This window comes from Sinohyriopsis cumingii, chromosome 5 (assembly GCF_028554795.1).
Source record: "Sinohyriopsis cumingii isolate HCF-2022 chromosome 5, ASM2855479v2, whole genome shotgun sequence".
NCBI classification, from domain to species: Eukaryota; Metazoa; Mollusca; class Bivalvia; order Unionida; family Unionidae; genus Sinohyriopsis; species Sinohyriopsis cumingii.
Window position 1 is genome coordinate 55,228,111 of NC_142965.1, and position 24,602 is coordinate 55,252,712.

Here is a 24,602-nt window from a genome sequence, read left to right on the forward strand (position 1 = left end):
TGGCAGAATGCACGGCCAATTTTTGATATATTCCAAATTAAACTCCACTTTTTGAGCAATACATTTCTTTTTCCTTGAAAGGTGAAGACATTTTCAAGATCTTACATGCGATGCCGTACGGTAACTCAAACGCATTTTTAAAACTATTCTTATACATATAGATTAAAATAGGCTAAAATACTTGCTACCGGGCAAACTGTACTAACTGGATGTAGATCTACTAATATCGCGACCAGCAGTACCGGACCGTTTCGGCAACTGCCAATATCACGACTAGAGCTTAACGGGAAATTGGTTATTTTATTAAAGATTTAAAATAATTGAGAATTGGAGAATTCGTGAATTTTTGGCTTGCGGCATGAATCAGTGAATCGCTGAAAAAGTCTTGAAATTCATGCCAAATTCGTGAGGGTTGGCGACTATGAATAACAAAACAAAAAAAAAACATAAAACCCACCTTAACTGTATATGATCATATACACTTATTAATTTTTGTAAAAACAAAATGGCAATATGGTATTTTTTAAAATCTTTTTTTGCAAACATAAATCTTCTTAGTATAAATTTTACATACGATAACATAAAGGATTTTTCGAAAAATACAAAGTGATAAGTATGAAAATATAAGATACATTTAAATAATTAATATTTTGATAACTGGATTGTATACGAAAAATTAAAGGGTAAGGAAAAATACATGAAATAAGGTAATCTTTATTTCTATATGCTCATACAACAATCGCAAGAACTATGCTTTCTCAAGTTTTAATTACCCCTCTATATATTACTGTGACTAATGTTAGCAGAAATCATATGTTAATGGGGTAATTATCAGAACTGGTGCAAATTTGTTCCACTTCAGTCAGGAATTAATGGAATTCTGTTGTGAAACTTTTTTATGTTTATCATTCATTATTGTTAATTTCACAGCAAGGAGTACAAAATCATTGACTTTCATATGATAATAAGTATATTGCACAAACTGATCATGTAGCACCAACTAAGATTCATTGCACAAAATGTAATATTAATACAGTCTGCTTAGTATTGTCATCATGTTAATATTATCTAAAATTTGATTTGTCATTATGTTGACTATTTTAGCTTCATTAGAACTGGGGCATTTTTATAATCAGGTGAATTGTATTTTTGCAGTATCGTCATTATGTTGATTATTTTAGCTTCATTTGAACTGGGACATTTTTATAATCAGGTGAATTGTATTTTTGCAGTATCAGAAAGAAAATTGCTTCCAAAAGAGATAATGATGTAGACAAGTCTCTCTCTTCATGAACCTCTTTAGAGAATGCTTGTAGGGATCATACACAGTGAACAATGCCAATTTGATCAATACTATGTCCACTATGTAGTCATCATAAGTGACAACTCTGCAAGTGTGGTGTCCAGAGCTATTTTCTATGAGCCATGTGGAAATGATGGAGGTTTCTTTACTTAATCCACTCTCTCCATCCCACCACAACTTGGGGATTTTAACAAAAATCAAGTGAGCTGTACTATAGCAATAACTGTGCTAATGCACGGAAAGACAATAGACAACAGATGATCCCATAAACTCTTCTGGACTAGGAGCCTGAAAAAAGGGTGATCAAACTGGTAAAACACATGTCTGTGAGAGGCAGATGCATCTGATATTAAAGTCCCATTGTCAGTGAAGACATTTATAGCTACATGTATATTAACATATTACCAGATATGTTTTGTGAAAGCCCAACTCACAACATAGAGAGAGAGAGAGGTTATTGCTGGAAAATGTGCCACAGGACAGATTACATGTAAAAGTGAATATCATTAAATCAAAATGAAAGGATTAATGTTGAGGGCCAAAGGAGCTGGTGCACCCTCCCTCCACACCATGAAAACAGAACATCAAAACTTTATTTTATTATAAGCTAGAAGAAAAAGACATTTAACCCAATCCTCAAATTCTTTGCCAGAGAGACCTGTATACAGAATTGAAAAAGACAAATGCTGTAGTATCATTTATTTTATTGGGGTTTAATTTTAATGGTTTTATAAACATAAAAAGATATTCTTGTGTGTACTGAAATCAATGATTTTGACAGTCGATTTTGCATATCAGTATGTACCTAATTTCATGATTAGACCTCTATAACTACACAAAATAAAGAACATAAAAGATAAAAACTATGTTGACACAAATGGCTGTCACATGAATATTTAAAACAAAACTACCAGTACCACATGTGTGAGTACAAGACCTTAAAAGTACAATACTTAGACCGTGTTTTCATCCAAGTGAATAACATCAATGGAAGCCGAGCAAGCAACAATGCTAAAACAATATTACTAACCCTATTAGCACAAATCAAACACCTACCAAGATCAATCACTTGCACTGTTTTGGTTAAAGTGCTCCACGTTAAAGAAAACCAACACCATCAAAGTGAAAAGAAGCCAACTAATTTGAAAAACAGTGGGTAATCTCCCATGTACCGACCAGCTTCACCCACTAGACATGACAGTAAACAAATATTAATAGAAGAATGTTATAAAATAACACATCCGCAACAGGTACGCTACACAGGTCATGAAAGCCATTTTGGAAAAAGAGGCTGTTACTGGTGATGCAGAGCTGCCAACCCTCCAGACTCACAATTTGTGAAAAATTACACCTTAACACTAGCTCCATCCACTTTAATGGTCAGTACTGCATTATACGAAAAACACAAAATAAAATTAAAACATTATTTACACTGATTACATGTACAAATTTATTTGCAACCAAATTTACTTCACACTATCTGTCATGATATGATCATGCAGCAGACTTAACTTCCTCAAGTGAGCTATGGTAAATTTGTTATCAAAACAGTTCAGACTTCTTGCCTGCTGGTTAATCTTGGTGAGTAAAATTGTTGCAAATTTTCAGCACCTAAGGAGGCACCAAGTTTGTCTTATTTTTCGTCACAACAGGAAATACACTTTCACTATCAAGAAAACTCACAAATAATGCTTCAGCACTTGTAGTTTACTTGAGTAGGTGGCTTAAAGTACTCCAGAGCTGAGATCTGATGGGGGTGCTCTTAATCTCCTCAATTTCTAAATGCAATTTGCTGGCAGTGTGCTTTTTCACATCGTTCTGCCACATGCCCATATGGGCTAGTATCACTGCTTAAAATATATGTCTTTTATGTAGTGTATGATATTATTATTACATAGTACATGTATGACAGGTAAAATGTAAGCAACAGAATAAGCCCATGTGCACATTCCAAATTATAAAATTCATGGCACTCTGCTGTGGAAAAAGCATAATGTCCATCAATGTTTCATGGCTGAATGCAAGGCCAATATTTTGGTGTAATCCAATTTTTGATGTAATCCAATCCTATGCTTCCCTTTTGTGGAATACATATCTTTTTCACAGGTGAAAACATTTTAAGTAGTGTAGCTTAATTAAAAAATGGTATTAATCCAGAAGATAAAACATCAAATGATTCACGATTAGTGGTGTTTACACATTCATGAAAAATTATAAAATTTAGCAAATCACGATATATGCTATATATTCAATATCTCACAAATTACAGTTGCTTTGCAAATATCCATGTGCCATTTTTTTTAAAAATCACTTGGGCCCAGTTTTCCTCATTGAGTATTTGTAAAACTTCTAAATATTAAATGCTTCACACTGCTTGCTACAGGGCAAACTGTAACAATTGGATAAATTTCTACTAACATCATGACTATCAATACAGGACAGTTATTGGCATCAGTGACCAATGCTGATACCACAACTAGCACTTAACAGGATAAAAGTTATTTTATTTCTTATTTAAGCCGATTGAGAATTTGGGAATTCATTACTTTTTTGCATGTGGCGAACACTGCAATATCATTAATAAAGCAAATTCATGCTGATGGATAATTGCAGCTCATGCAACAATTAGCAAAAGATCAGACCTAATTATCAGTGGTTCTAAGAAAGCTAGACTTATTTAATTCTACAATTCAAGGATTATTTACCTCACCAGCATTTGTATGTAACATGAAACTAGACAAGGCGTTGATAGTGACACTGTCTGAAAACCAGTGTGAGCTTTAAGTAGTGTATAAATATATCAGACTTATAACAGTGCCTCAAGCAGTAGTATTTTACAGGCTTGTTGTTCTCAAGGGCTAAAAATATATGGATAAAATGAAATGTTTTTTTTTTAAGAGAATTTACATTATGCAACATTTGTACTCAAGTAAAGGATTGATTTAAATTAACTTAAATTTTTATATACTAGTCTTTTTTTTTTCTTTCATTATTAGTATTAATAGTGTTGGAATACCTTAAGTTTTTATTCTCTTCTCTCTGTCCTTACTTATCTCATATATCTTGATCAAAGGCAGCAATTGGAAGTTGCAGCTACTGGACATCACATCATTACATGCGCATTGAAACAATATAAAATTCTTTCTTATTCTTTCTTCAAAAAATAACATAAGCATGTGTAAAATCTAATATTTTATGACTGGATTATAGTACTGATGTGGATTTATCAAATGCTAGACACTTTGTTAATCTCTAGAAACAAAGCACAGTAAGAAAATTGGGAGAGGGACCTTGTCATGTGTCTAATTTTTCATTGGGTCTTTATATTCGTGGTTTGGGGCAAAAATTAAATCCACAATAACTGGCTCCAACTTAACTTTCTGATACTAAATTTTCAGTAAAGCTGGATAAAAGGTATATAAAATCTCCAAGGAATGATATTTGTTTTCATTTACAGGATCTGACATACATTTCATTTAATTTCTTTTTTATGGCATATCAGTACATGAACTCAAGGTTGGACGAGACTGATGGTAGAATCCCACTTAGAAATTGCATACAATTTCAGGTGCTGAGGCAACTGGAGATGGCTGGCAGGTGTGCCTACTATGGTGTGTCCCTGCACAAGGCTTTTTACATATTTTGTCATGAAAGAAAAATGAACAAATTCAAATTTTAATACCAACAATGACACATAGTATGGTAGCTTACATAGCTATCCATCTTTCATATAATGTAAATTAATTGTACCCGATACTGAGTTAACACTAAGAACAATGAAATTATGATTATGATTTTGGATACAGAGATCTTGTAATCTTTAATGCTGTATATTTTATGCCAAAACAAGAAGATGCATAATTGATGGTGTGAGGTGTTTTGATGGAAAAATATCCAATTTGTAGAAAATAAGACAAAATTCTTAACTAATTGTACATAAAAAAAACTTCATCATAGTAAGGAAGAAAATCTTGGTCACTGTCCCACCACCAGCCCATCTCGAAATATAAATGGTCAGTCCCTTAGAGCACACAAAGAATAGGCTATTGGTCACTTCCCAGTGATATTGGCTTTGTTACACAGATAGGATGAACTGTTCTTGCCTTGGGGTGATGCTGCAATCAATATATGAAGTCAGTAGCTGATGGATCTGCAGGTGTTCAGTTCTGACAAGGATTAATACTAATGTAGGTTAATGTGTTCTGAAGGGTTTAACACACTGGCTCAAAAGAATAGGGTTATGGTTAGTGTCAGCATACAAAGGTGTCAAAATAAAAATTTTATTCACTGGCGAGGGGCCCAATAATTCTCTTATCAACAAAGCTGATAAACTAACACAAATTGTGCCTTAGAAAGTAAAACTGAAATAAGAAAAAGAAAAAAAATATAAAAAAATTCTTCAAGCACTGACAATGTATACTGTGATGGATGTAGTTAATGGGCGAGTTAATGTTTGCAACAATATTCCAAATGACATTTCTCACTTTGGTAAAGAGAATATTAACTTGAATCACAGTACATTAGATATAACTACTAGTATATCTTGATCTTAATCAGATGGCTGCTAGCCAGTACATGTTGGTAAGTGCATCGATATACTGCAGTTGGTCGATTTTCATCTGACACGGTGCATGCAGCACTTGTACCTTCTCAGATACTATTAAGCGTTACCAACAAATGACGACGTGCCCGATTTATGTACGACCCCAATAGGTTCAACTTAATCCCATTGCTACGATGCTTTCACTATCACAAACACATGCAAAGCAACCGGCGTTTTTTATTTTTATATTCTGAACACTCCGAACTTTTTTTATGCCATCAATATCACTATACCCAGTAAAAGTATTTATATTTCTATCCAAGTTGAATGTCAATAACCACAAACGGAAACATTCACGTCTGAACGGCATCCTTTCATTCATTTGTTAACGAAATAAAATGGCCGACATGTACCATTTCCTTTCAGAGCGTTCGTCGTTCTAAGCGTTTTCATAAAATTCAGTATCATTTACCTGAGCAAACTACTTCTGTATTCCTTTATGAAGGATCAAGTTTTGCTTTTCCTGGCATTTGACGAAGCCAATTGCAGTCAAATGTCAGTTATCTTGCGAAACCGATAGGTAGTTCCTGCGCAAGATGTCAATAATATGGTAATGAGCTGTTAACGTTGAAACGAGATTTTATAAATCACCAACAAATATTTAATACTAAGTTATGTTTAGTTTTAAATATCAATTTAATAAGTAAAAATACAAAACTGTAGATTAAATATATCATTTTAAATTTTCAATAAAAATATCAAAAACAGGCAGACTTGTTGCACTTCCCTGATTTCTTAATATACAAGCAGAAAGGATGAAGCAAACTCTGATCTGGATTCAAGCTTAAAACTGAATACTGGGATTTTATAACCGGATAATTGACAACCGAATGCAAAAACCTTTCAACAACCGATAATAATTTTCTTGGTAGTAAATATAATTAAATAGTTCTGTGAATTTCTTAATAATTATTTAATCTGAACAAGTTTTGCATATTTTCTAAACTCAGTGTTTCGTTTTCTTTGTTGTTGATCTTACTCCTGTTTCTGATTTTGTTCATCCTATTCCATCTAATACTACTGCCGCTGCTGTTACTACTACTACTACTACTACTACTACTACTACTATCATCAGTATTATAGTACATGGGGCTAATTTGGCTACAAAAGCCGTTATGGCGACAATTGGAATGAACAAGACGGATTCCATTTTAAAATGAACCTTCTTGCTTTGCAATTACATGTCGCAGTGTAAAGATGACAAGGGATGAAATTCTACCCACTATTATTCCTGCGTTCTTATCATCGTCGTAGAAAGCGAAACAGATCGAGTTATGTCTTTGAAAATTCGCAAGAATCTCGAGACATAATTTTAAGTTAGAAGTATTTTTTTTTAATTCGTTTCTGGCTGTGTCTCGTGTCTCTAAGATCTGAAAGGTCCCTTTCTGCCTTGCCTTGCCTTTGTCTTAGAGGGTGCATAATGCTTTTGATAGGAGTGTGAAGTGGCCCATGAATCAACACATTTTTTGTTGTTGTCTGCATTCATGAACGATTGCTTGGGAATTTGTTGGTCAATAGACACTTTATTGAGGAATTCTTTTCTTTCAGTCATCGAATGATCATGGGTTTTAAGATGTGTGCCACAGTACAAAAAGCCGATTCTAACATACATCCCAAACCATGTCCTCGTTGTCGAGTCGCTCCTTGGTAGACATAATAGGCCGGTTACAATTAGCTGGATAATCTTTACCGAAAATAATATATTATTTTGTCCAATCCATCTTTTGCCAATATTCAGTGTAAAATTACGATTAATTGACAGAAAGATAACGATGATGCATAATGCACAATTTTTGTGTGTGAATGTAGCACGCATTTCATCCTTCATCATAAGCAACTATGTCAGAACCTATTTCGAAAGAATTTTCTTTCAGCAAATGACAGAAAGGAATGGCTCTCAGCTATGTCAGAACCTATTTTGAAAGAATTTTTTTTTCAGCAAATGACAGAAAGGAATGGCTCTCAGCTATGTCAGAACCTATTTTGAAAGAATTTTCTTTCAGCAAATGACAGAAAGGAATGGCTCTCAGCTATGTCAGAACCTATTTTGAAAGAATTTTTTTTTCAGCAAATGACAGAAAGGAATGGCTCTCAGCTATGTCAGAACCTATTTTGAAAGAATTTTCTTTCAGCAAATGACAGAAAGGAATGGCTCTCAGCTATGTCAAAACCTATTTTGAAAGGATTGATTCTCAGTAAGTGACAGAACGCATTTTGAAAGGAATGGTTCTCAGCAAATGAGAGAACACATTTTGAAAGGAATGGCTCTCAGCAAATGACAGAACACCTTTTGAAAGGAATGGTTCTCAGCTATGGCAGAACCTATTTTGAAAGGATTGATTCTCAGCAGCGGTGCAACTATATGTTCCCAAGGGTATTTTTAATGATAAGTCCCATAGACCCTATAGGATCCCCATTCACTACTAACTGTGTTAACACCAAATTGAATTATTTGTTGAATTCGATAGGGGACTAAACAAAATCGCAAGAATCGGTGTTTATGATAGTGTGGTTCGTGGAATTGAGAGTTAAACAAACGGGAAGCCTTCAGCTGTAGCTGGGTTTTCTATCGTAATAGCCAAGCTCATTTCTGTCAAAGTGTTCTTGGACTGGTTCATTAAAAATTTATATGACAAAATAAATTTGCTCTACAGTAATATTAAGAACTTGAGAGTGATAAATGATTTAAACAGTGAACGTCGGGTTTTAATTTGATGGTAGTGAAACAGATTCATTCGATGTTAACTGTCACAAGCTAATGTTAAATAAAATTGGTTGCTGATTGTTGGATGGTTCTTGCCTCCGATGAGTCACCGGATATCAAAGTAGAATATGATTCCATAAGGTTTCCAGACTATTGCTGCTGCGATTGGAAGATTTTAAATGACGTTGACATGGCTGTCGTTGGTGTTACTGTCTGTAAATTTTCAAGAAAGGATCGGAAACTGATAGCTAATACAAATGCCGAATAAAATAATTAACAGCTGTTTATCTCCGTGTTGCAAACTCAAATTTCCAATGTCTGCTGCTATTATGTCATACATCACAAAGATATGGGAACAAAAGATAATTTAATTTTTAAGTGCATGTTGTCTACACCACACTCGAATGTTGTTTAATTTTTCCACTTCTGACTTCTTTTTAATTTATTCTGCGTAAGAGTGTGTTAACATCTTTTCCATTTCTTTTCGTCTTAAAGGAGGGGAAGGCGTCATCAGGGCTACCCACGATGTCTTAGATACCAATAAGTCTGGACTGAATAGAATACTTCAAACAATAGTCGACGACTTCATACTTGTTCAAATCTTGACGGTTGTTTTTGGAACAGTTGACACAATGTATCAACGCGCCTGTATATATAGTCTAGGACAGGAATATATAAAAATGCTTTAACAAACGGAGTACCTATAATATAAATCCGCGGGGCACTGAGTTGCCGTGTGGCATAAAGCACTCGCCTTTACCGATCACTGCCTTCTTAACTCTGTCCGCGTGGGTTCGAATCTCGGGCTTGGCCAATGTTAGTGTGCGGGAAAGCTTTGTGGTTCTAACTGGGGTTTACCGCCACCATTTATACTGGCCGCCATGTATAGGCTATCAAGCGCTGAGAAATATTGTTAAGCCCAAAACAACAGCCACAACAACAACATAATTCCGTCAGGGTGTGTTGTCTCCCTTCCAATCAGAAGACATCGGACACTTGACGTCACTTCCATTACAGCGCTATGCAGTTTGTATTTACTTCTGAGAGAGGGATCGGTATGCAGTAAAGTTACTAGCATTTGTAGCATACACGCCAAAGAAAACGTTGACATACCTTTATACTACTTTCATGTTCTATGACTGACATTTCTTTACACGTGGTAAATATGAAAATTATGTGCTAGCTAAAACAGACCATCTATAAAATGGCATACCCCTTGTGCTCGAAAAAGCACCCTGCCCTAATTCAAAGTAAACTCTATCACTTTTACCAGATTAGACAATAATAGGTTCAGAATGCGCAGTGAATGAATTATAAACTATATAAAAACGTAATATATATATATATATATATATATATATATATATACGATCGTTTTTTTTGTTTTTTTTTTGTGTTAAATTTACCTTTCAGTTCCAGGAAGTGAAAATAACCAAAGTGGAGCTAGCGGTACTTTGAGATGTAAACATCTGTAGTAAAACGAAGCTGTAATCTCTATAACTCGGTTTACACCCATCAATCATACACCAAAATAAATGGAATTAAAAGTTATGTCAACAATACATAAGATATAGGACTGTTTAAAATAACGAGAATAACGAGAGAGGATATCCCGAGAAATTCTTGTTTCTATACTGCACGTATGCATTGTATACTCGGATTACGACTATCAGTTACAGCAGTGAGTATTCTTCTCCCAGAAGAGGACGACTTCATTTTGGTATTTTACTCATTTTAGTGCGTAGGGGCTCACAATATATCATGATACAAAGGACAATGTCTTTTGAAATATTATGAAGAAGAAAGCATATAATTTCCAAAAGTGACGATGAAAGAAGCCAAACTCGTATACATGATGGTGGGCAAACGTACAGTTCAAAGGTTTCATGAGTTATTTGATTCTACCTTGAGTAGAATGACTATAACGTTTGTAATAACAGAAATAGCTACAAGCTATTACCCACACTTTTTCAATACTGAAGCTAATTAACATGATTTGCTTCATGGTTTGACTTTAGTTCACTACTATGACCTTGACGGTATGCACACAGAACAATGAGGAACATTCAACGCCCGGTACCAAACTCACTCGTCAAACCCTTTTGACCTTCAAGAAGAAATGTTGAATATTGCCAATCCAATGTAGACATTTCATGATGTTGTGGGCAATTTCAACAATCATTGTTGGATCATGTAGATATCAATCGTTTGAACGACGTATCTGCCATTGCCAAAGGGTGTTCAGTGGACTCGTGTATTGAAAAAAGTTCATACCTATAAACAAACCAGCCGTCATACGACCTCATCCCATCGCTCTGTTAGTCATCGATATTCCGCCAAAGCTTTACGCGAGCTCCATTACCTGAGTGAAAATGAAGACAAGTGGATACAACGTGCTGGTATTTCCGCAAATGAGTGGGATTTAAGAAAACCTACATAGTCTACGATTTCAGGGATGTTTTTTTTTATTAATAGTAAGGATGCCCAACTTATTTTCCCCAAATAGAGCAGCAAAGTCCTTTCCAAAGTTCATAATGAAAGAGTTGTACTAGCAAACACACAAATGACTTCTGATTTTAGAAATTCAAGGAAACGAAGCGATGAAAATAATGTGCGAACACTACTTCGATCGACGTTTCAAAACCGATAAAAAAATCAACACACTGCCGAAGAGTATCACGTGGCTAACTTTGAACCTTTAAATCCACGCGACAATTTGTTTGGAAGACTAACCAATGCGACACGCTTGTACGAAATGGACGAATTTCAAGGAGAGCAAATCAAATACATCGATGTGCGTTCCTCGTATCCTTTGGTGTGCAAATATGTTTTTTTTTTTCTTCCCATCCTTAAATCTCAACGGTACACATCGTCGTGAAAAACATTCGCCATTTTGAGGGCTTTTTCAAATGCAAATTATTATCCCCAACAAATGTTTGCACCATCCTGTTTTCCTCCTCTTTGACACGGAAAAATTGATGTTTCTTTTATGCTGTACGTGTACTGACACGAGTAATCAAGACCTAAGTTGTTGCCAAAATGATCACGAACGAGCCAGACAGGAACACGGGTGAGTGCAAAATGGCTTCATGCATTCGATCGCAGTCACCGATTGCCACAAGTGCAGGAATCAAAGGAGTATCCCTGTATGACGTCACAATTAAGTACCTGCGGTGTACTGGCTAGCAGAACCAATATGGCAGTGAAGGAATAAGACGAACTCTCCTATTACGAAAATGTTTGCTCACGATATGCTACAGTGAAATGTATGATTCTTATAAACTCATATTTAGGATGGGTAAAATTTGTCGTATTGTTTGTGTTTGGTTATTGTTATGTGTATGTCTCATGCGGTGATAATATGATCTGCGGAAATTTTGGCGTTTAGTTCCAAACCATATTTTGCTATATTTAATAAATATTGGATTGATAGTATTACAAAAAGAAATTTTAAAGCAGTGCCATTAAACAATAATGAGATCCATGAACACAGACTGTCAATATCGTTCTGATACATATACTAGTATGTGCAAGCCGAGTCTTCTTTGCTATCACTTATAGTTTATTGGTTTCAATATTTTTATAAAATCAGCTTTTCTATGTTCTTGCCATCTCCGTCTTTGTTATAATTTCAATAATAAAAATTTGTATAGTTTGGTGGTAATAATTAAAACTAGTTAAGAAATAAAGACAAAGATTGACCAGTCGTAAAAGTGGGTCAAGTTCATCTATGCAGAAATGGGTATCATATTTCAGTGCATTGTTAGAAACAACGGAATAGTCAATACTAGATGTATTTCGGAAAGCTGTAATCAACACTTAAATCTTCATTACATCTTCCATTTAATTTACTAAGATTATTTTTTCTACTAATATCTATCAGTATTTTCTCGGTGGTATACATTTTGTTTTTCATCCTGTGTTACTCATTTCTTAGATAATTCATTGTTATGTATATTTGATTTATTTATATCTGATTAATATATATTTATTTCAATTTAATTGTTTGTCAGTTTTATTTGTTTTATTTTTCATTACATGATATTGCAATGTAAATTTATTCGCTAGAGATGATACTTTTTTCAGAAAATCGTTTGACCTTGACTGTTTATAAACACCGGGTGTTGCTCTAAATCCTGACCTTGTTTCAGAATTTGTAGCAACCTTCGTAAATAAGTTCTATTTTATTTAAAAATGACTGGTTGTTTCTAAGGTCATGATGGGACTTTGTCTTTAAGATATAAAACATTTATATATTAAAAAAATTCTTATAGTAAAAACGATTAGTTTTCGTCAGGGTCACACTGGGTAAACGTGATCTGTAACAAGTACTTGCTTCCATAACTTTTCAGAAGATGATCACTTGGCTCCTTGTTTACGTTTTAGAAAGACCATATAACCCATATTTTGGAGAAATAATCTCGGTAGAAGCTGGGCTGTTAAACTGATAGTTGTATGTTGAGCTGTTTGGAGTTATTTCAAATTACTTGGTTTGGAGTTATTTCAAATTACTTGGATTCAAAAGGATTAATTCCGTTATTTTTCTGGAAAATTACATGTGTTCATGTAATACTGTAGAACTAGGACAGATTTTTTTTTTATAAAAATTTATTCAGCTATCAGAAACCGGAGTGATAATTCTTGTTTCTACAAGGAACTGTATACTTCAACACTACGGATTGCAGCATCCGTCATCGTCTTCCATCTTGGATCCTTCGTCGGAATTCTAACGTGAAATCAGAAGAACATTTTGTTATTAGGACTACTAAAATTGTATTCTTTGATTATTCCTGGATTAATTTTGGATTTGATTTTTTAAAAACCGTAAGTTCATATTTTTTAATTTTTACAGAATTTTTCCAGGGAAATAAATTATTGTATATTTTTCAAAGCTTGTTATGTTCACTCTTTCTTGTGATTCGGTTTATTCGAGCCTAAACACGTAACGTAAGATCATACTCATAGAGCATTTTCGCGATATCATTGAAACAAATAACAATCGGCACCGACAATCGAAATGTTTCAGAAGAAACTCGCCGTTTTCAAATAATTAATGTCGCGAGTTCTGTCATTAAATTTGGGATGAAAAAATATACAATATATTATTATTCCTACTTTTTAATTCTATTTTACCATAAAATTAATGTAAACAATAACTTCATTAATTGTTTAAGGTAGAAAGCAACATTCATCAGTTTCAATCCTGTTGCAAAGTAATTTGTGAAACATACAAGAAAATGGTAGGAAAAGTAAACCTTTGCCGATTTATATTTCCTGACTTTTTAAAAATGTATGCAGTCAGTAAAATCATGAACTTTAAAAAAATAATATTTGCGTTATTTACATTTCAGTTATAACTATTGTATTTCAAACTTTTCCTGTCACAAATTTAATTTAGTAATGTGAAGTGGAATTTCGGCATTTGAAATGGAATCATGGGTTCAATTGAAATATTAAGAGACTTATAACAGTAAACTAGTAATTAGTCGAATGAATTACAAGTAACTCTCTCGTTTCGCGAAATTGTAACTTTGTTAAATTATACAATGCAGGAAATATAAGAGATCGTATCGAGGAATCATATATGTTAATCAAGTTTGTCCTTCAGATGTTAATAATAAAAATGAAAACTACATAACTACACTAATTTAAGTGAAAGCATTGTTTGTTTTGTGGCTTTTTATTTCAAAAATCAAAACTCAATTTAACAGACAGGATTCCATTTCGTATGTCGGAATTCCATTTCGCATTACGAATTTACATTTTTAACAATTATGAAATACTCGAAATAAAATATTACAATTTAAACCTAAATAACTATTCTTTAAGTTCATTATTTTACTGATTGAGTAACTTAAGAATCAGCAACTATTCATTTTCGATGCTTGATTCCGTATGCCAATCTTCCAGTTTGCAACACAAATTCATACGCAACAGCATTGCAAAATATGACTGTATTTTACTCGCAACAATCAGGTAAACTAGTGTTTGCATGACATGATGTTTGAAGTAAAATAACATTAAATAGTTATATAAAATGTGATGTTTGCGAGTATTCCAATCCCCATTAACATGTATGAAATGAGTTGTTTTCGTATAAAGAATATGCACTCGCCAAAAATAACCCTCATTTCCATCTGACACAAGATGATCGAAATATATAAATTATTACAATATCTCGATTATAATAATAGCAAACACAATATTTATATTTATGCTATTAATTTCAAAGCAATACAATAACAACACATTTGTATGATTCCATTTCGCACAATAATGTTCCATTTCGCACACCCTAACCCCAAACAAAACAAAAACAACAACAACACCACAAATTAGGCATTTAAGACCTACGTATATGGATCATCTACAGATAACTGCAGGCGGGACAGCCAACTTTTGTCAGGTGTTTAGGTTTTAAATGGTGGCAATGGAAAGTCCTTTTATGCCATTCCGGTTTTGTTTGACTATAACGCAGCGACATCTCTTAACGGGGTTTTAGTTCAATTTGGATAATACATATATTAACCAGGCTGAAGCAGTACAATCATGGCCGCCAGTATGAGGATGCAGCTGCCAAGTGCATTATTGAAATGCAGTTCTTTGCGATATGCTACAGTATCAAGGGTAATTAAATGTTTCTTTCTTTAATTAATTTGAACTAAAATCGATTAATTATGTAAGTTGACCACTGTCATCCTCAGATTTGCTCTTTAGGCTTTATGACATTGACCTCGTTTGGCCTTGACCATAGACAAATTGTTTTGTTTTGAAGGATAATATAGCCACGCATTTTTACCGTACAATTACCAACTCAAATTTATTTCCAATTCCTAGATATTATTTTTGATGTAGCTATAATCATAATCGTTTTTTTTTCAATAAAAAAAATGCTAAGGTTGTCAAACTTGACAAACTCGTTTGATATTTAATCCACTGCAACTAAATATGTTGCGGACACGCTGACATTCAGTTATTAATACCTTTGGTCAAGGGTGCTTCTGCAGTATCCTCCATGTCTCGCGCACCTAACATATCACAAATGCAGACATCAGAAACAGAACAAACATATTGCCAGTCACAGACACGGGTTCGTTATAAAGAAAATTTGGAGTATCCGTCCATGAATCAAGGGATGGGGGTTCTAACCTGTAACAATATAACACAAGGGAAGACACCAGTCCGCACCCCTCGGTGGTTCCAACACTGCTAGTTTATCCTAATTGTGTCTGGTAATTTCCAGCTTAAGCCAGTCGTAATCAAGAATAGTTCAATTTTCAAAACTTCATTCAGTTTGTGACATAATGGAGAAAATGCAATAATTGTTCACTTATTTTGACATATGGACAAATGCCGTCTAGAAGTGCTGTTTTGCATTCAGATAGTCTTGAATTTCACCATTGACCAAAAGGTAAGATCCAAGCAACCTCGAATCTGTAGTTCAACAATAAGTATGTTTCAGGATTTAACAGTGTACTGTGCAACAATGTAATCAGCAATCAGCACCATATTTACCAAAATCACTATTTGTTTATGCCACAAAAATTAAAATGCATCACAATGTACATTAACGATATATACTTGATTCATGGACGGATACGCCAAACTTTCTTTGTAATGAACTCCTGTGGTCACAGATAATATCTGGTCTAGCTGCTTCCAGCTATTTGGCCACATTATTAGAGCACCACCTGTCGTGGATCACAACTGGGCACTTGAAGCTGCAATTGGAAAACCAACACCTGATATTTATGTTTCTGGACCACTGTCTTGCTGCCTAAATAATGGCATTGTGTAGAGTGTTCCCAGGTCAATTGACAGGTGAATGAGAGGCCAGATGTTAGGAATATCTCACCTACTTGGCAGCCCAAATTTATGCTTTTCTACAAATTAAAGTCATATTGCTCTTGTCAGACTTTACTTACTCTGATGTTTTTTTTATAATTAAATTGTGACAGAACCAAAAGGATGGGGTGTGGTAGTCTTATGTTTAAACTCCAGCCATGTCATACCAAAGACTTATAAAAATGGTACTAGCAGTTACCTCGCTTGGTGCTCAGCATTTAAGAGGTTAGTGTTAGGACTGGTCGGCCTGGTGTCAGGATAATTTGACTGGGTGAGACATCATGCTACATGTCTGCGGTATGATGCCACAGTGCCAGACATCACTGTAAACTGCCACACAGCAGACAATTTAATGATATTGCTGGAAAATTGTTAAAGCTACATTAAATATCCAAATCACATACGTACACAAACAATAGGATGTGTTTGCAAGTTCCATTGACTTGCATTTCATTTGTCTGGAATGCATTGGAAGCCAGGAATGTGAAAATCAGTTAAGAGGATAAGTATCTTTACAAAACTTTCCTATCTAAACATTTTCTTCAGTATTAGTATATTTGTTTTTGTTTTGTTAAAGAAATGTACGTCAACTTAATTGGAATTCAGCATTCCTGGCATCCATCACATTCCAGCCAACACATCCATTTGTTTCTGTCATAATTTAGCTGACTTTTAGTGAAATAATCATTTCCTTCTAGGTTTAGTTTACACAAATTTCCTTTAGTTTTTTCCCTAATGCATGCATAAAAATAGACTACATACACATTGCATTTAAATCTGGTGGCTTGCATCATGATAATTCAACAATGTGTTAAAGTGGCTTTTACATACAATTTTAATAATTGTATTGGGAAAACATGTTTCAAAAAGAAAAATCTTTGCAATGAAGGATACAAATGTGGACATTACCTAAATAGAATAATTACCAAATAAAACTACATTACAAGGTTATAGGAAAATTCTGTAAACTTCATTATCTTGTATGGATGATTATTCATTTTGAGGGTCACACTTTTGTCATAATTTTCAGTGTAATGGTATTTTGTTACAACTCCAACCACAGTGTATCCCCCAGGGGTGTAAAATTGAGGGTAAAAAAAACCCCTTGGTGTCAGAATTGGGGGTCAAATAAAAAATGTGGGGGTCAAAAATGTACTGACAAATTTTCATATGACATACTTTTTGAGCTTCAAATAGGATATTGCAACTTGCACAACATTCTCTCTCTCTAAACATACAAATAAATCAACATGCAAAATTAACAAATGTGCTGTCCATTCAAAGAATAATTTTATTAGTTCATTTTTCTTTTAAAGTCGTTCTTTTAACAGTCTCCTTATAATCAATATGATGCAATAGTATAGCCCAACACAGTACATACATGCCAATACAAAAAGCCAAATAAATCTTTTTAACAAAATGGCAGTCAAATTACTGCCTTTCATAAAATGTGTACTATCATCAGTTTCATTGTACTTTGTCCTAGAACATATTTATCCAAATATCAAGGAAGATAATGATTATCTTCTTTTGAATAAGTTACACTTGAACTTTAAGATCTGTCTTTTATTGCAGCAGAGTTAAAAACCAACAAAATCTGCAATGACCCGCTGACTTTGTAATCCAAATAACGCGTTTGTCTATGCAAGTTTACTGATTTTTTTGTTGTGAAAGAATGTCTTAGGTTATAATGTGTTCTCCAGATATCTTGTGGCGAACGAGGGCAGATTTTTAAAAATTCTAAAACACTGTCAAGAAAGGATTATTCACTTTTGCAGTCTTCACAATCACGCGATCATAAGTCACACCGGTAATCCTAATGTATGAATACCGTATTCAGTCAAGGCATTATTTTCTCCATTTTTCATTAAAGTTAGATCCACGGTTACTCTTTTGTGTTCTGCATCTTTCACTTTATTCGCTAATTATTTTTAGTGCACGACATTTTAATCTGAAGATCACTTTCTAGTGCATCAAGCAATGAGATTAAACAACTAGATGACGGCTTGCTGAGCTTAATGAAAATCACATGAGAGCTTGCGAGATTAGGGGAAGCTACTCCGTCATAACATTGCCTTTGCTAGTCTGGTTCATTGTTTCAAATGTTCCCTGCGTTGCACTCTGCTACACGAATAGAGGAGTGCAAGGCAAGGAGCAAACAAAGCGGGGAACCAGTCAATGCCTATGCTAGAAGAAAATACAATGCCATCCATCGTCCAATGCATTGGGTATTAAATAAATCCTGATCACATTATGAAAATCCTTTGCATCAGAAAAACGCATGGCAACAAAATGTGTGTGTCAATTTTCTCCAGCGTGCGTCCCTGACGCACAAATGTGCGTAAAGGGAAACACTGCCAACCAGTTCATGATGGTCTTATCTGATCTTTATGTTCAGTATATTAAGTCTGATTGGTTCTTTAGTGTTTCAGTTACAATACAGTATACAGTAACATCATCATTTAGAGACCTATGATATTGCTTACATTGTAGGACAAAGATGCAATTGGTGTCTTGCATTTCAGCTTTTTCCACCAAATCCCAAAATGACTAAAGTTTGTTTTACACAGTAACAAAGAGGAGCTATCTCTATTCATGTGGAAATTGGCCCTAATCAGTGTTTCAGAATTAAACAAAATCAGGAATTATTATTAAATAAGAAATTTTTGGAAAGCTTTCTCTCAGATGTTTGTTATGTATAGCTACATTTATATTGTGTGTTTAACTTTTGTCCATGATTGTAGATTGTAATGATCGTTTGTATACATCATGTTACACATCAAATTTTTGTCCTTGATTTTGATTACGTTTTTGTATTTTAAAACAATGATCATTTGTAAGCAACATATTTACTTGAACTTTAATTCAGGACATTGATTTTTCCCTTGAAAAAAGTAAAGTTATGATCCACCTGATGTTGGTCAGGTTGACTTGCTAAGATTTATGTAAACAGACCTGACCTTGCACACAGTTTGGGATACTTTTCTAGTAAGATGATGGAGATTTATCAGAAAGGGTTATTGTGACAAAGGTCAAGTGGTGGTGTATATATAAAGTTGTTTACATAAAAATTATTCATTCCTGTTTTAACATATATCTAGTGGAATAATTCTTTCTGATACCAACTCAAACCGTGAGAAGAATATGGCTGAAAGAAGACACTCATTCTAAATGCCATGAAATTCAGGAATGTATGAAAGAAAACTGATTCATTTACAGTTTAATAGGATTTATTTATTGTAATTCATTGGAATTACAAAGTGCTTATTGACTTTTGGACTAAAAACTGTTTTTCATTGATTGTGAATTTATTCAAAGACATTCTGGATTATATAATTGTTATACATTGAGGCACATCAGTAGGTTTGAGGCTACTGGTATATCATCACATTCTAATCTGGAATTAATTCAGAACACTCACTACTTCTGGACTTATGATATAATTTGTAGAACTTTTTCAAATTTAATTTATATTACTGTAAGTTACATTTAAATTCTCATTTAGTGTTTTTGAGAAATAATTTGTTGAATTAGACAAAACATATTGGTTTTTCCTTTTTTCTGTTACTTAGTTTAAGGCCATGGAAGTGTAATATGTTGCATGAATCAAAATAATTTAAATTGCATGAAATTTTATGTAGTTTTTAATTTTTTATTTTTTTAATCAATTTATTATCCAATGAAATTGATTTCATTATGTGACCTGTGGCATTTTTTAGTATCATCCACAATAGAAATGTTAACCAAAATGTGTGAGATTAAATCTTTGTCATTCTCTTTAATAAAGGACAACCTATTGAAATTCATCTAATGATTTTACAATTTGTTTCTACTGCAAGGACATGGTTTCCCATATGACTTGAAACTGAAGGGTCATTGACTTCTGGCCTGTAATTTCCAAGAAAGTTAAGAGTAAAAATCTTAAACAAGAGTTATGAGAATGACATGGCAAAAAAAAAAAACTTTTAAAATCCTATTTTATTGACAAGTTTTGCTCGATAACAGCATAATCTATGTATCACTGTTGACAAGGCATTACAAAAAACACTCATCAGTTTTCAGACATATTCATTCTCACAGTTTGTGTCAGTATCAGACTGACATTTTCTAGAGAAATAAGTCAGAATATTCCTCAGAGCTGTGGCATAATGTGTAATACTTGAATTTGAAAATTAGAGTCAGGATAATGCTATGTCATGCCATCGACAATAGAATGATTTACACACCAGTGTAACAGTAATGTTTGAAATGAACAGATAAGAAATCACTTCTAAACCAGATATACAATCAGTTAATAGAAAATAAATGAAAATAATTATGTTAAAAGGTTTTAAGGATAGTGTAGCATCATTTTAGTAAACATGTGGTACTTAACCAAACTAATTTTCTTTGTTTTAAATCAGTCATTTCTCAACATCTAGTCAATGCAGCCATTTTGCTGTCTTACTTTATAAACTGCTGTTTTGTATATTGTATCAATCACCATGTTGATTATCATTTATATATTGTGCAATCACCATGTTGATTATCATTTGTATATTGTATCAATCACGACGTTGATCATCATTTCTATATTGTTTCAATCACTATGTTGATCATCATTTCTTTATTTTGTCAGTCACCATGTTGATCATCATTTCTTTATTTTGTCAATCACCATGTTGATCATCATTTCTTTATTTTGTCAATCACCATATTGATCATCATTTGTATATTGTATCAATTACCATGTCGATCATCATTTGTATATTGTGACAATCACCATGTCGATCATCATTTCTGTATTGTGTCAATCACCATGTCGATCATCAATCAGTATTGTATCAATCACCAAGTTGATCACCATGTTGATCATCATTTCTATATTGTGTCAATCACCATGTTGATTATCATTTCTTTATTTTGTCAGTAATCATGTTGATCATCATTTCTATATTATATCAATCACCAATTGATCATTATTCACATATTGATCACCATGTCGATCATCATTTCTATATTGTGTCAATCACCATGTCAATCATCATTCATATATTGTATCAATCACCAAGTTGATCTTCATTCACATATTGATCACCATGTTGATCATCATTTCTATATTGTTTCAAACACCATGTTGATTATCATTTCTTTATTTTGTCAGTAATCATGTTGATCATCATTTCTGTATTATATCAATCACCAAATTGATCATTCACATATAGATCACCATGTTCATCATCATTTCTATATTGTGTTAATCATCATGTTGATTATCATTTGTATATTGTGTCAATCACCATGTTGATTATCTTTTCTATATTGTGTCAATCACCATGTTGATTATCATTTGTATATTGTGTCAATCACGATGTTGATCATCATTTGTATATTGTATCAGTTACAATGTTGAACATTGATTCGTATATTGTATCTATCACCATGTTGATTATCATTTGTATATTGTGTTAATCACCATGTTGATTATCATTTGTATATTGTATCAATCACGATGTTGATCATCATTTGTATATTGTATCAATTACAATGTTGAACATCGATTCGTATATTGTATCTATCACCATGTTGATTATCATTTGTATATTGTGTTAATCACCATGTTGATTATCATTTCTGTGTTGTATCAATCACCATGTTGATCATCATTTGTATAGTGTGTAAATCACCAAGTTGATTATCATTTGTATATTGTGTCAATCACAATGTCGATCATCATTTCTGTATTGTATCAATCACCATGTTGATCATCATTTCTGTATTGCATCAATCACCATGTTGATCATCATTTCTGTATTGTATCAATCACCAATTGCTAACCTTTTAATTAAGTCTCAGTTTTACTGCATCCTCTCTTTAATGCATAATTTGTGGAATTCTGTGATAATTTGTTACAAACCACTTTTTGAGGCTTTATTTGCTGAAAAGTAAAGTGTGTCTCTTCCTCCATTTATTATTATCATTGAACATGTTCATTTTTGTTAAGAGCAAGTGTCTTCTAATCTTAATCTAATTTTAATCAAGTGGCAGAAGATGGTAATCTTTATTGCATGCATCATCTCAACAGAATACAGCATTATGATCAAGGACTTTTAAAATATACTTTTTTGAAATTATGGAATTGATGGATATGATTCCAGTATAAACATAGGCAACAAATTGATGGCTGTTAGCTTTTGTTGAAATCCATGTACTATGGTATGAAGACATTTGTGTTTGTGCTCTTCTCTATGTTTCTGTGGTTGTTTCAGAATACTTTTGAAGTGTTTCTAGGTTAGACTTTAAAAAATAATAGTTTTGTTCTACTTCTAGTGACAGATTGTTAAATAGTATTTTCTTACTTATCATCTCTTGCCATAATGTAATCAGGGTACTGTTGGCAGTCAAAAGTAAATATAATTTAATGTCAGCATTCACTATTTAAATTGGTCGTAAAAATAAACTGTCTTAAAAAATAAATAAAGACACACTACAGATCTTCATGTTGTATTCATTGAATCCATATTGTTCTATGTTTGATAGATCAGATCACATGAATAACAATAAAATAACTGATGCAGCACTGGCCATTGATAGATGTCGATGCTCATTGGAGCTACCACTGCATTGCCTTTAAGTTTATAGCAACTTAAAATGAAGAAAATTTCAGTCACTTAGAAAAGTTAATCTTTGACTAAATTCTGATTGCAGTTCAGGTAAAAAGTTACATATTTACTATTTCTGGATCTATTTTGTCAGGAAATAAATGAACATCTAATGTATTTTTAAAGCACAATTAGTAATGTCAAGTTATTTTTTTGTCAGTTAAATATTATGTCTTCCACTGAAAGCATGTTTCATGTGATAAATAGTGACTGAATGATGCAATATCAAGTGAAGAATACTGTTAGCAGCTCTAAAATGATTTGACTTCATTGTTAGCACACTTTTTGCAACTCTAAAATGATGTGATATCATAGTTAGTACACTTTTAGCAGCTCTAAAATGATGTGACATCATAGTTAGCACACTTAACAACTCAAAAATGTGACTTTGTAAGCACACTATTAGCTACTGTGAAATGATAAGACATGTAGCACATGTTTAGCAACTCTGAAATGATACATTGTCATGTGGAGCACACTTTTAGCAATTATAAAGTAGAAATAACAAACATGCATGCGTGTATGTAATCCATTGTAAACCCATAGAAGCCAAAATGTTCACAAAGTCCAGATAGAATAAGCACTTTTTACTAAGCATGATGTGGATTCCTTCTTGCTTTTTTGTTGTATGTCATTTGATTCATCACAGTTTGCTATTAGGTAATAAAGAAACAGTTCACATTATCTGTATTCACTTATAAATCTAGCTAATTTTAAAAAAAAAAACATGTTGCCATAAAATGCCTTATTAAAAGGGTACTTTATGTCAGCATTTCTGTCAGTGACCATTGTTTTCTGTCTGAGGATTTAATACTGCACTCATGGGTTTTCAGTGACCATTGTTGTCTGTCTGGTGATTCGATAATGCGCTCATGGGCTTTCAGTGACCATTGTTGTCTGTTTGATGATTGAATACTACACTCATGGGCTTTCATTGACCATTGTTGTCTGTCTGGTGAATGGATAATGCACTCATGGGTTTTCATTGACCATTGTTGCGTGTCTGGTGATTGGATAATGCATTCATGGGCTTTCAGTGACCATTGTTGTCTGTCTGGTGATTGGATATTGCACTCATGGGCTTTCAGTGACCATTGTTGTCTGTCTGGTGATTGGATAATGCATTCATGGGCTTTCAGTGACCATTGTTTTCTGTCTGGTGATTGGATATTGCACTCATGGGCTTTCAGTGACCATTGTTGTCTGTCTGGTGATTGGATAATGCATTCATGGGCTTTCAGTGACCATTGTTTTCTGTCTGGTGATTGGATAATATGCTCATGGGTAGTATTGGAGTACTTAATAGTTTTACATGACAAATACAACATAAGGTTATTGTAGACCATTGTTTATTGACTTGTGGACAGCAACATCTGACAGTAAGCATTAGCATCTTCATGTCTTTGATGTACTTGATCACTGACGTGTGTCTACAGAGCTTAACTGACTGATCTGCTTGAATTGCTTTAGTGTAAGAAACAAGCAATTTTAGCAGTCCATGTGTAC

The 24,602-nt window shown here is 33.5% G+C and overlaps 2 protein-coding genes across 4 annotated transcripts in view; one reads left to right on the forward strand and one right to left on the reverse strand.

The window, feature by feature from the left end:
• LOC149799209 (ubiquitin carboxyl-terminal hydrolase 9X-like) overlaps positions 1 to 6,459 on the reverse strand; it is a 197,299-nt gene extending 190,840 nt beyond the window's left edge. For all 3 annotated transcript variants that reach the window (XM_089958476.1, XM_089958475.1, XM_089958477.1), the window contains exon 1: positions 6,319 to 6,459. The gene's annotated coding sequence lies outside the window, so the exon portion shown is untranslated. The remainder of the gene's footprint in view (positions 1 to 6,318) is intronic.
• Positions 6,460 to 15,128: 8,669 nt separating this feature from the next.
• LOC149799210 (propionyl-CoA carboxylase alpha chain, mitochondrial-like) overlaps positions 15,129 to 24,602 on the forward strand; it is a 107,931-nt gene continuing 98,457 nt past the window's right edge. The window contains exon 1 of the mRNA XM_089958479.1: positions 15,129 to 15,237. Coding sequence (XP_089814605.1) covers positions 15,160 to 15,237 — 78 coding nt within the window. The 5' untranslated portion in view covers positions 15,129 to 15,159. The remainder of the gene's footprint in view (positions 15,238 to 24,602) is intronic.